The sequence below is a fragment of the Varroa destructor genome, unplaced genomic scaffold, assembly GCF_002443255.2.
Source record: "Varroa destructor unplaced genomic scaffold, Vdes_3.0 BEIS01000001.1, whole genome shotgun sequence".
NCBI classification, from domain to species: Eukaryota; Metazoa; Arthropoda; class Arachnida; order Mesostigmata; family Varroidae; genus Varroa; species Varroa destructor.
This window is the reverse complement of record NW_019211454.1, coordinates 49735686-49749004: the sequence shown is the minus strand read 5'-3', so window position 1 is coordinate 49749004 and position 13319 is coordinate 49735686. Positions and strand designations below refer to the sequence as shown.

The 13319-nt window shown below is 42.2% G+C and overlaps 1 protein-coding gene across 1 annotated transcript; it reads left to right on the top strand.

Annotated features, from left to right (window-relative positions):
• The first annotated feature begins 2369 nt into the window (after positions 1-2369).
• LOC147758764 (uncharacterized) lies at positions 2370-12986 on the top strand. Its single transcript, XM_086975680.1, has 2 exons — positions 2370-4008; positions 4978-12986. Exon 2 carries the CDS (start codon positions 5023-5025, stop codon positions 5386-5388), a length of 366 nt encoding a protein of 121 aa, XP_086831806.1. The 5' UTR covers positions 2370-4008; positions 4978-5022; the 3' UTR covers positions 5389-12986.
• The last annotated feature ends 333 nt before the right edge of the window (positions 12987-13319 follow it).

The following is a 13319-nucleotide window of genomic DNA, read 5'->3' as shown; positions in this document are numbered from 1 at the left end:
TAAAGCAAATACTATGACTACGTCCCCCACCCGTTTAATATTCGACAGCTTCAAATAATGCATTTGTTACTGTCAGATGTTCTCTTTGCCTATGGGTTATATTTGAGCCAGAAGCATCTAAAAGAAATCCAGCGCGACTAATGGGACACTGGCTTTCTGTCTCTGTTTACCACTATAATATCTTTACTTCTATCACTTATACGTATTTTCATGACCATATTTGTCTTTAAGCAATTGCGTTTCATCAGCTTAAGTAAATTTGACATTAGGCCACAACTGTCAAATCGTACTTAAAAAGTTAGACAATATTTATCCGCACAGGTTTGATCGATTAGGCCCCCACAAACGTAACTAATAATTTTGGCTTAGAGTGTACACCTTAAACGACTTGAAAAAAAGTTATCATTCATTTAAAGTTCCTTGTGGTTTAACGCGCTGGTAACTGCTGTAGTAACTGTAACTCTAGATAGATACCGTACAAGTAATGGCAAGTAAAAGTAGTTCACAAGATTCTCTTTTTGATTGCTTGCGTTATAAACCTAATAATATTGTGAACTGAGTGGAGTGTTTAAAGATTTGTCTACAACTTCAACTTTCATCTTCGCTATTGGCTTAATGTCCAATGTAGTCTGAAGTGATTTTTGTACAAATACGTGAAAACCTCTACTGAATAGAACAATTAATAACATTAAAAAACAATTAAAACAGTTACGAAAATCACTTCTAAAGCACGAGCCAGATATTTAAAGGTGTAGGTTACATACGAATTTTTTTCTTATCCACCTTACTTTGCTTCAGGGTATAGGTTGCATAGAAAACAACAGCTATTGGCGTATTTCGTAACTTAATACACGGATTAAGCCCGAAATTACTCATAGGGTATGCATCCGATAAGCTTGTGACAAAAGTCACAATTTAGAAGAACGATAACAGAGTTCGCTAGAAAGTACTCCTACTTGTTCTTTTTTATTTGACCTCCGGTCCTTGACACAACAACTCCGACAAGAGAATAGCTCAATTAGCATAAACAATTTCAATTGCGTTTTGTACCATCTATCAGTGTTACCCAGCACTGAACTAATATCTACTAAGATTTCTCCCCGAGTACCTATCAGGATATACCTCTGTAGTTAAAATGCCTAATAAAGAGACCATAGTAATTCGATGTATGTAAGACATGGTGCCGATAGATCGTGCATCATTGAATTGAATAATAGACACACATTGCCTGCTTTCGATACGAGGTTCGGCACGTAAGGTTCATTGACCACACTGTCATATCGTTTAAAATCGTCCCATCTGCTATTCGTGAAATGATATTATAGCAAGTTCCATTTTGATTCTTGATGTACTGTGTAGGCTTTTTGGCAAGAAAATACGTATCTCTATAAGTCATACAACCGTGAAGAACTATACAAAGCACCTCCATATTCAGTTGCTAAGCCTTCTCTATGTTTCGAGTTTTACGTCTGGTATCGCCGTGCTGGCGTGGTAAAAGGGAGTGTGTCTATGTCCGGGTTTGAACCTAGATCACAACGTGCTCCTAAGGTAAGGCCAAAATGTATTACCCATTAAGTTTTCACGGGAGTTGCTAAAGTCTGGATTGCTGAAATAGTGCCCCGACTACTCAATTTGCCGATCATCAAAAATTCCGTAAGGATGACGTCCTAGGCTTAAAAAGTGTTAAAAATTATGTGCACAGATTATGTATCTTTTATTATGCAGTTGCACGCGTTTGGAGCGATGGTACCGAAGCAGTAATTATGACGCCGAAGATGGTAACAGTGCTTCTTCAACATTTAACGTTCAGGATTTCAAGTTCGCAAAGGGCATTGCCTTGAAATTTAATCCATTCATAATTTTTCTTTCTCGCTTGGAAGCTGAAGCGAAATTGTAGTTGCCCACCTTGATTTCCAACGGTTACTTTATAATTTTGACTAAATAATTCAGTGAAATCCAGAATCTCACAAAAGCGTAGTTAATTAATTGAAAGAACATAACCTCGGCTGGTTGGCAACAAAAATAACTTTCTAATTGTATTGCTTTGCTTCGGTTGTTTGTTGAAGTAGCAGTATTCACGGGATGGATGAAATAAAAAAAATATTTATTTGCGCAATAGTAGAATTTTTCAAGACATATACATCGATAGCTTATCCAAATACATTGTTTATATCGTATCCAATACTGTTGATGGCGACGTCCGAAAATAAATGTATCGGAACACAGTTTTGCAAACACAAAGAGATTCAAATTGAGGCGCCAGGCTTTACAGGTGGCGCTAACCATCCGCTTAACCACTTTCCCAAAAGGTCGCTATGACGACACCTCTGATCACGTGTCCTCTCAGACGACATGACATAACTTTCAACGTTTTTTTTCTTCGTTTTCCATTTTGTTCTCCCATATCTATCTTTGGCCTTTGAAAGTACCGCATATCCACATTAGCATTCATGGTAGCCATAACAATACATACAGACAAGCACCATAAGCAGCAATGGGCATTGCACGACAAGGGTTTCTGTGTATGATCTAGTGCCTTTTAAAGCAGGTATAGCATCGTAAAAAGCACGCGCCACCCTAACCTACTGACCCAGAATGGGCGCGATTGTCCCTGTGAACTCGACCAACAAGCAACCCAACAATATTATCTATGAGTTTGTCGCGTTTACTGCAGCTAGTGGCCGGAGTCGTTATTATGCATTGCGACTGCCACGAGTACCAGCCATTGACTTTGACTGCGCCACCGCCAGATCTGTCACCGTTGACGGCCGTGCTCTCAGTCGCTGAGTTGGTCAGATTTGATAAATTTTCATGTATGATAATACAGCATATATCTTACTAGTACTAGTAATAGAACGAACAATGAAATCGCACCGCGCAAACTGTAGATGCTTGTAGCCATCGATATGAAATGGCCCTGGGGGTCGGGCCCGCGGTTAGGTGGCGGAGCCGGTAGATGGCGCCACCATGGCCAGCCCGTCCGCCAACTCACTTTCCCAAAATACTTCTTCCCACTCCATACGGCGCTCTTCAGGTTGCGCTGAAAGGCACCAAGTGGCCGCCAGTTCCCGTTCAAATGAAGCTGAAGTAAAATCGCCATCGCGCATTAACGAAACAAAGAATTGGGCGTGCGCGGACCCAGTGATTTAGTTTCGTCTTACTTAATACCAATAATTAATAATTATATGTGTATCGAATTGCAGTTTGAAGTGGCTCACTACAGATGGATTATCAGGTTGTGTCTCAGTAACGTTCGAATTTGTGGTGAATTTCTTCTGTTTCGTTTAGAACTATCTGTTTGCAATCTAGTAATTGCCACTCGAATAACAGCAGCTGTGACAGGATAAACGAACAGTGACAGCTCTTGTCTCAGCGCGGATATTACTCAGTGATCGATATGATATTGTATTCGGATGCTATCTATGTCGATGTGATGTAGAAGGATTACAGTGAACAAATAACGAGCAACATCTGTGCCTCCTTCTTTACTCCCTGCCGTTTAAACCGAGCCATTGGAATACGTGTGACGTTTGGTAATTCGAATCACAACTGGAGTGATAACGTGCTACGGACGTGTGATAAAGGAATACAAAAAAGCTGAAAGGAATATGAAAGACGCGCCTTCGTCGCTATGACCTCCGTGTTTGATGACAGGAGAACTATATAATAATAACAGGTCTTTGTTACGTGACATAGCTGGTTTGGACCTACTTGACTAGATCCACTCCTGCTGACCCCTAGTTAGCGTCAGCTGTTATTCGGCGGTGAAAGACAACCCCCGCCTCCGGTGTATGCACTCACTACCAAAATGACATGACGCAAAGATATCACCGTTTCGCTCTATGCGGCGTTTGCGTGTGGTCGTCGGCGTTGTCGTTGTCGTCGTCGTCGTCGTCGTCGTCGTTACATTCGAGCTCGCTGACACATTGTTGTTATTAAGATGTCCTACAACGAAGTTCCGTGCTGCTTCTGCTAGCGTCGCCTCTGAGATATTGCTGCTGTCATGAGGTTAGGGTCAGCTGACGAGAGGTGACAGGTCAACCCAGTCGGGGCCCGCACCGCGGCTCCAGAGGATGGCTCTGACTCTTAGAGCTCTCCGTTTTAGCTCTCGATAATACCTAGGCTTCGATTCGACTGGTCCCGATTCAATAAGCTAATTCGTTCATTCAAAGACACGGACAGGAATGCGGTCTGGCTGAGAGAGCACTGTTGCTTTCGATAACTTTAGAACGCCCTCAGAGAGCCAGTTATTGAATGTCGTTTTTGTCGGTCATTTCTTCATACTTCTCGAGCAAAAGATCTTTTAGCGCCACTGATGTTAATTAATTAATGCTACTACTGTTGTTGTTGTTGCTGCTGCTGCTGCCATCGTATGACAGCGACAACTTACTTCGTTCGCCTTTGATTTGCTTTGGCCTGTTTAACTGTAGACCGTTGCTGCTCCTGCTGCGGTTAGAAGTGATTGTGTGAGTGTGTGTGTGTGTGTGTGTGTGTGTGTGTGTGTGTGTGTGTGTGTGTGTGTGTGTGTGTGTGTGTGTGTGTGTGTGTGTGTGTGTTGTGTGTTGTGTGTGTGTGGTGTGTGTGTGTGTTGTGTGTGTGTGTGTGCGTGCGTGCGTGCGTGCATGTGTATGTGTGTATGGGTGTGTGTGCGTGTATGTGTTTGTGCGGTGGCTATTGTATATATAATTTATTTCGCCTGGCACCTTGATCACTGATTGTGCGCCATCGCGGCCGCCGTCACTGTTGCCGTCGTGCGCAAAAACTCCACTCTCGACTGAGCTTTACCCGAAAGAGCAATCGCAGCTATCATACAGTACGACATACGCCGACGCTTTGATAGGCTAGCTGCCTGATCTACATTACCTAAAGTTGTGCTTTTGGATACTTCACAAGGTAGAATTCAGCATCGCATTAACTTATTGTGCTAACCATATTGAAGTGGGCATAAGAGTGTCTTGTTAATCCTGTCTGTGCTAGCGTTTAGCTGAGCGCTAGAGAAACGTTACGATCACTGACATCGCCATGGGTATGCCTGCCGAACAGCAGACACCGGCCGTCATAGCGGAGGGATTTGTTTCTCTATTCGAAATCCTCGACGCCTTCGGCGCGCCAATGAGTGAAGAGCACGCTTGGGCGTTGGCGTTTCAGGCATGCAAAACACTGCAGCGACTGTGGATTGAACATCGCGGTACGACAGCGTACGCAAGTGAAGGCGGTGTCCGTACCAAGCGACCTAAGGGCTCGGCTAACCAGAACGGTTCGTCCGCCGCGCTTCCAGGAGTATTCCTCGTCGAGAACCTCAAGGACGTACGAATCTGTCAAGATGGAACAGTGCATCCGAGCACCGCCGATGCCCAAGGTAAGTTAAACCAACAGTTCGATCTATAGTATGTGCAGGCTCGAACTCATGGGCCGCTACAAACTTTGGCATGCCACTGGTTGTTTACCATTGGCATTCTGTCAAAATGACAAACGGTCATCCGTTTCATGTCATATCAGCTCGTTCCTCAAATCTGATAGGATACATAAACTTCCTGGAAACGTTTTTATCCCTCTGTATTTATACAAAATTGTATAGTATCCTATTTTCTTGTTCCTATCTACTGATTGAACATATTATTTTGTTTGATGTAAACTGCGTTTCGCCATTGCGGATATTACGGATGAGAGACCTCGCTGTCCAATGTTTTGATTTTTTGCCGATTGTATCTCTACGAACGAAGCGGAATAGATACGTGAAAATTCTATAAGGCTCCACGTTCCAACGGTTGACCTCGATTGGTTCTATTTATAACTTTTAGCGCGTACGTAAGTCGAAACTGTACAACGTTACCTTATTATTTCGATTTCAGGGTAAAGCTCAATTTGAATTAGCAGCACAACGGTTCATTGTGGAAATCATTATTATTATTAAAAGACGCTTTATCAGACTGATTACGATGGCGTGATAAATAATAAAATGCGGGGTTTAGCTGCTGTAACCGCAAGTCAGATGGGTACTCCATTGTGTAGCAGTGGTGGCGACCAACCTTAATCGGGAGACTGCGACAGTTGAGTCTCGATCCAGCGATGATCGATTTGGCCCATTTTCCCCTTGAGCTAAAACCAAAACACTCAGTCTACTCTCGAGGAAACAAGACCTAGGAACGAGACGAGGTTTCTTTCTTTCTTTGTTGCACTGATAACTTTTACTTTTCAATTTAATCAATTTAATTAGCAAGTATGAAAAGAACATTGGCATAGCACGTGGATCCCATGCGTACCCCGTCAGTTGTAAATAAAAATTAGCAACCTTGTTTTTATTATTTACGTTGTAACGTCAGGACATCATTTAAAAACATTAAGGCAATGACCAACACCACCGTCCGCGCTAACATATTATCAACCGCACAAGCGTTTATTTGTCTGCAAATGGTGTCGCCTCCGCAAGTACACTTAAGGTGTGTTACATAAAAATTGCTTTTACATTTTATTGCGAAAACGCTATTATATTATAACTACTAAAGAATAGCTGGGCGCTATTCAATGCTACCTCTACCTAAAGTAACATAGAGTATTTCATAGAAAAACAGGTGCGTGGCAAGGCTCCCGGCTGCTGCCTGACCAACTACTATTCTAATCTAGCGCAGTTCTAAGATGAGAACTAATATATCTATTTAAACTACAGCCTGAGAATGACTGATCGTCGCAAGCATGTATTTGTCGAGTCCACATAAGTCTGATCGGTTGCTATGGTCGAACGAAAATATCTACTGCACATCGCCCCATATCAGGATATGATACGATGCTACCATGTGGGTTGATCTACTATGGAATCTAACATCTACATATGCAGTTACAAGCTAGATTTCTCGTTGTACTGGCTCTGGGACTAGCTGTGAGTAACCACTCAGAATCGTCAGTCATTTTCTGCTATTTGCTATAAAAATGACTGCCGTCAAGAAAATCCGACGAATATAGCACGCTTGCCAGTTCTGTTCATAATAGAGCGATGAAAATGAAAAACGAGCTAGTCTCCCAGAAATATCATCTACTCCCACGGAATTCCCGCATTTTCATAGATCGGACAGTGTGTCCATAGACTTGCAGGCTACGGTAGTATTGGACGCGAAGTTGGTATGACCATTAACGTGAAGTGGTCGTAGTAGTTGTAGCAGCCGGAGCGCACAAATGAGTCCATCGAAATGAAGGCCGAATTGAATCAGTAGCCGAGAAGAAGGCTGTCATCCAGGTTATGAGAGAACTCCGTCGTAACAACCTGCTTACTTTCTTCATTATACCTAAAGTATATTTTCAATTGTAACCTTGTTTTTGTTCACTGTTCTGCGTCCTGTACAACGCTGGCGTTGTTCGCTTATCGTCGGCGTGTTTGGCCGCCAAGTCCAAACTCTACCATCGGTTTCTGATACTATTCTGATGAGAATGGAAGAGAGTGAAACTCATAGAAAACGAATTGCCAGTTCCCGCAATAAACAACGCTTAAACATTCATATTATAACATGCAGTGGGGATCAAAGGCAGGCTTACGGCGGAAGTACACTATCAGTAAAGTGTTGACCTTATAACTGTGGCAAAAACAAAACACAGCATTCGTATTAAAAGGAAACCTAAATTGGTTTTAATAGAAACGTGCATCATAGATATATTTTCACATCCCTAGAGTTGCCATGGGTATACTTCTTCGCCACTCTTTTATAACAGCACCGTTGTGATTCATGGCAAGCAAATACAGGTCCCCCAACTAGCAAGACACTAACTATAAGCGAAACGCCAGGCAAGAGTACAAATCACATAAAAGAACTGCAGTCATCAAAGTAAAATCCACGACGTATATGGACATGCATATCATTTATACACTGAGATCTGATGTGACTCATGCTGTTGAATCATTGTTCATGTTCACCGAAGTGTGAAGTCGCCCCTCCTTACGTGCGCTGCAGATTTTGCTTGACGGTTGCTCTGTCCTATTCAGGCCGTAAATGCCACCCTACAAGCCAACGAGCAACGGCATAGCGAATGTTAGACGAAAAGAAACCTTGCCCTTGAGCATATGAATCGTTGCATAAGTTCTGTGCACATTGACTGCTTATACTGATTGCCCTGGTGCTGACGTGGTTACGGCCGGTGGATCTGTTGTTTCTGCTTTGATCTATTAAGGACAAACATGGAAGTCATAAGTCGGTTCGGTCACCTGATATAATAGAGAGCTCTAGCTATCCTACGGCTTCTATATTCTATTCCATATCGTATTGACATAGTCTGCATAGACTGCCAGCCGATGCTATGGGTGCCCGTACTGCACATTGCCTACATACAGCACTACATTGACAGTGTCAACGAGGGGCTGTGGTATTTATGTGGGAACAGGCCAAAAAACAACCGCCGCCCCCATCTAATCATTATTGTGCCCGCTTGTCTGTAGCTATACGTCAGAGTTTCTATGTATTGAGCCTGTACTCAGGGATTGTCAGCGCATCATGGGGTAGATCCTCGATATCCGCTAACACAGTTGAATTATCGTGCGACAGACTTTTTACAATCAAACCGTAAACATTAAGTTGCGTTTATGCTTTTTATCAGTAGCATGACCATAGCTAACCTCTCACGTTCGAAGTGGCACGTAATTAATGCATTCCCACAATCAGAACATTCTTCGGTCGGTAAAAAGTTACTAGAGAATCGCTCCTTGGCCATATAAATGCGTACAGTTATCTAAACCGATAAGATGTTTACGTGTGGAGCCGCTGGGCAATTTTTAATGCCATGAATAGTTGATACTGTTGAAAATAGCATTTTTGTATTGTTAATAGCGTTTTTGTGTTCGTTTGATGTAACTGAGTAAGTACAACCGCATCCGCTGCATTTAAATAATGCACGCACGTAAAGATACGTTGAGCTGACCCCTTCAATTAGCGACACGAATGTTTTTTTCCTTTAATCTGCTGTATTTTTTGTAATATGTACGACAGTATGCTAAAGACCCTTGAGCCATTGAGATATTCACGTTGTTAAGGTATGACAAAATGTCTGATTGTTAATAAGTGTTCTTTATGAGCTTCGTGCTCACATGCGCTTTTCTGTATCTCTTGATAAAGATGTCGGGTCTCTGTTTATTTTCTGCACTGGTACCATCGGCAGCAGGTAGCCCGGTGTGCGACGGCTCGCATTTGATGCAAGATTACCGCAAATAAAGATATAAACGGCAAAAAGTAGTAACGAAAAGGAAAACTAGTAGACAAAATAATTTTAATGAATAGCCTCGTTAGTGAATAGAAACGTGGAGGAAATCCGACGACTGGGTTCACGGGCTGCGAGACTCTTGTGGGTTGTCCCTGAGTATTCGTGCGATTACCACAGAAAAACAAGCGCGAATTTTGGTGAACAGGTCAGAGTCGAACTTCGCTAAAATTACCGTTAAACAATAGCGTTCCTTCCGTTGATCAAAGAAAGGTTTTTTTTGTTTGATATAAATCCACGCTTTTCCTTTGAAAAGTGGACGAGTGCAAGACTTAACCTTTAATTCAGATTATCTTTTTTTTTTTTTTTTTGTCTATAGTAATATCACCTGCGTAAACAAACAGTGCTTAGACACAAGGCGCATACGAATCTATTGAAATTTCATAAAACTTTTTTTTTTCGAATTCGTTGTTGGTGGAAGTGCCTTTGCGCTCACTGACAAGTGACAAACGGCCGTAACGAGATAGGCAAAACTGTTTGTTTAAGTCATTGATCGATTCGTTGATTTTTACAATATCCTTGCCCCTGTGGCGTCGCTAAGGTTAGCTACTTAACACATCAATCGAATAATTGACTGACTAAGGATCGATGATGCGGGTAGTCGAACGGTCGAGGTGTAGCAGAGTGCGCTTAAATATCAATCTTGATCTTTTTGTTAGCATTATTCACTATTTGTCGAACCCGCTGTCAAGCGACTCCTACGTGCGGCTGTGTCGCTTGTGGACGCTGGCCAAACTATTGGCATCGCTCCGAGAACATAAACGCTCAATTTGTAGAATCACTGTCGAAGCACTACCAGTCCGACGGCTATGGGTTATACAGCAACAGAATTACGCCTCGAAAGACAAAAAAAGTCAAAAGGCAAAACAAAAATCACCCAAAGCATTATCTATATAATTTTCTTTTTTAGCCCCTCATTACCCACCAATCGTAACGGAATAACTGTGATAATAATAATAATAATAAAAACATCGATAGCAATAATAGTAAGCACAGCGTAATAGCCTCTTTGTTCTGTTGGCCAGCGTCACACAGCGTTAAATAAATCCCAATTTCAGTTAGATTTTTAAATGCTGCAATTTTTATTACGATATCGTATTGCGTGCTCAAAGTTAATTATACACTACCCGTTTCGGCAATGTCAAATCGACGATAAGCGACAACGAGCCACGACGCTCTAGAACTAGTTCGAAAAATTCTGTGGCGTCTGCTCTTCGTTTCGAATTAATTCGTGGCTACTCGTCCTCTTTGAACTTGTAAACGGTGACGTAAAGGTCGCTATTTAATTCATATCTCACGTGCTCAATTGGCGGAACTGGTTGGACAACCGTGTAGTTAAACAATGGTTTTATGCATTCGGTGCTCTATTTCTATTAACTTAATTTCGATACGATGTCTCGTGACACTTTTCTTTGTACTTTTTCAAGGGATCATTTCTGCTGCTTAATTGTAACACTCGAGATAGTTATTACTTTCGTTCATCGTTTACGTTACAGTTTGTCGTACTAATACCGGCATGTTGCTTTGCAAAATGGATCTTCATTTTGATGTAATCTTCATCGATGCCAGAACTGTTATAGCCAATGGTTAGCTTGGTCTTTGTCTCAACAATCTAAAATGGGCTATGGCTTTATCGAAAAACGTTTAATAAACAGAAAGATTTCTTATTATCTGTCTAATCAATCATATAATTGTAGGTCGTTTTTTACGGGTGAAGCGGATTGATATAGATGTATATGTCTTTATCTTACTTTCAAACGGTTTTCACTGCACATGTATAGCCTCCAGTAGCCTTTCAGCTACTATCGATGAAACGCTTAATCGCACCCAGATTGATCATTCAGTTCTCCTCAAACCTTAGCTAACCAGAAAACAGCAACTGCCGAATACATCATTACTGGACACAGAAGATTGATTGAAATAGCATTATTTAGCTAACCATAGTGATCTGACACGTTGAATGCTATACGCAGATGATGTCCACGTTTTTTGAATTAGGAATCATTAGTTCCTTTTTTTATTTGGTTTTTTTCTTTCGGTGTCATTGCCGCCGTCGTTGTTGCGCCCTAGAAGGGTTCAGCGTTCCAATAGCATGGCTACGTCAATATTAAGGCGAATACTTTTTACATGGAAAAGTGGCTTTAAATTTTTATACCATCGCATGCATACATACGCGCCCGATAGGTACGTACCAGTAAACTATGTCTACAACCGTGTTGATATGGTGATGCTTATGTAATGTGTTAATTGCTATGTCCAGGCAGCGTGCGATCCTCCATAGGTGCGTCGGAAGGCAACCGCTTGGACCAGCCGCATTTCCGTGAGAGCGTGCTGGGCTGTGTGACGGCGGACGAATGCAAAATACGCCTTCCTCGATTTGGTGTGCAGGCGTCCGGCTACAGCAGAATCTCTGCTGATCTATAGTGGCCGCTTGCTCCGCAGTAGGCCTGACGGTTTTCAGCGGAAGAGCTCGCGGTCTTGAAACGAACGCCCCAGCAACAACGTCGTGAGACCACTAGTTTATACGCATACAAACATAAGTAAAAGATCGTTCTGACGTCGCATGCAACAAACTCGTCTATTTTTCGTTACGCCGGCTACACTAATTATACGACAGCCATACACGCGCGTACGAGAAACACAGAATGTAATAGTAAAAGGCCCATGCAACTAGCAAACAAAATTACCTCTGTGGCAGTTGCCATTCGATCGATGCTGCTAAGCTCTTGTGACAGATTCACTGCCAAGATAGTGAATTTGTACACGTGTTGAGTCGATCTTCGATGCAAGTCAGCCACTTCGCTTCCTTCATATGGCGAGGCTATGTGTATCCTATAAAAAAAAATGGTCGAAAGGGAAAAGACAATCTAAGGAGGACCATTAATTCGTAGCTTATTCGGTAGCGCACAGGATTATCCGAATGCATCATGGTGGGGTACGACAGGGAGGCCTGACAAAACATGTCGGTGGTAATAGCATCAATAAATGCGTTTGCTGCAGTTCCCTACATTATTCGAAATCCCTATTGATGTTGCTGTTTAGATACTGGCAGAATTTGTTGTCGTCGGCTAAGCCAACGCCGGAACGTTTTTTAGCTACGTATGGGGATGAAATTATATAATTAGCTGTAACGGTTTCTGTTAGCATGACAGGATGTTTTTTGAGCCGCTTCTAGTACTATGCGACTTTATGGTTAGCTCCTGCTGTCCAGCTACTACTCTTAAATGAAAAAATGGAAGCCATCGCCCGGTACAAATACGATTATGCGAAAATTACTAGTTTTTTTTTTGTTGTTATAATGATGACTACAATGATGATGTACAAATCGATTGATTCGTGAAATAACCCGCTTACCGCTGTTATTACTATTGCTCACACGGTGAGTGGCAGTATCACAAATTCAGGCGTATTCATCACATACGAAATCTAGCGGCTCACGAACGCTTCTACTACAGCCTCGGCGTCATCATCTTCATCAATGAAAGCCGCCGATGGCCGCCGGGTAGCAGGTCGGCTTTCGTCTGTCTACTGTCGAACATTTTTCGTTAGCAATAAACGACCTTTTCTATCTGAGCTTTGTGACGTCCCTTCTTGTGAACTGCACTCACGAGCGTCACGATAATCATCAGCATCATAATCAGTATCATCATTGACAACAACGCGAACCGCAACTGTGGCGCGAAAGAACACGCGCGTACATTACGTGCATTAAGCGAACGCCCCTATTTCCGCGTCGTGCAATGCGCATAGCCGGCTGGCTGCATCATGTATGTATGTATGTATATGTGGATTGTGGTGAATAGTAAAAGTTGTTAGTAATTTTAGCAATGATGATACTACTGTGCCAAAGTCATACGCTAATGTTAATAGCCCTCTGCATCAGCAGCAGAACTAGCGGGGGCATTAGCTATTTGCGTTATTAAATGTAAAATAGAAATAATGGTCGACAATGGTAACATAGAATATGATGCGTACATATTCGAATAACGTTTTCTTCGTTTTAGCAAAGTTATCGAGATAAAAAAAAAAAGCTGGCTATATACTATCTCCTTAGGGTTCGTCGATAGATTCTCTCGTGCCTG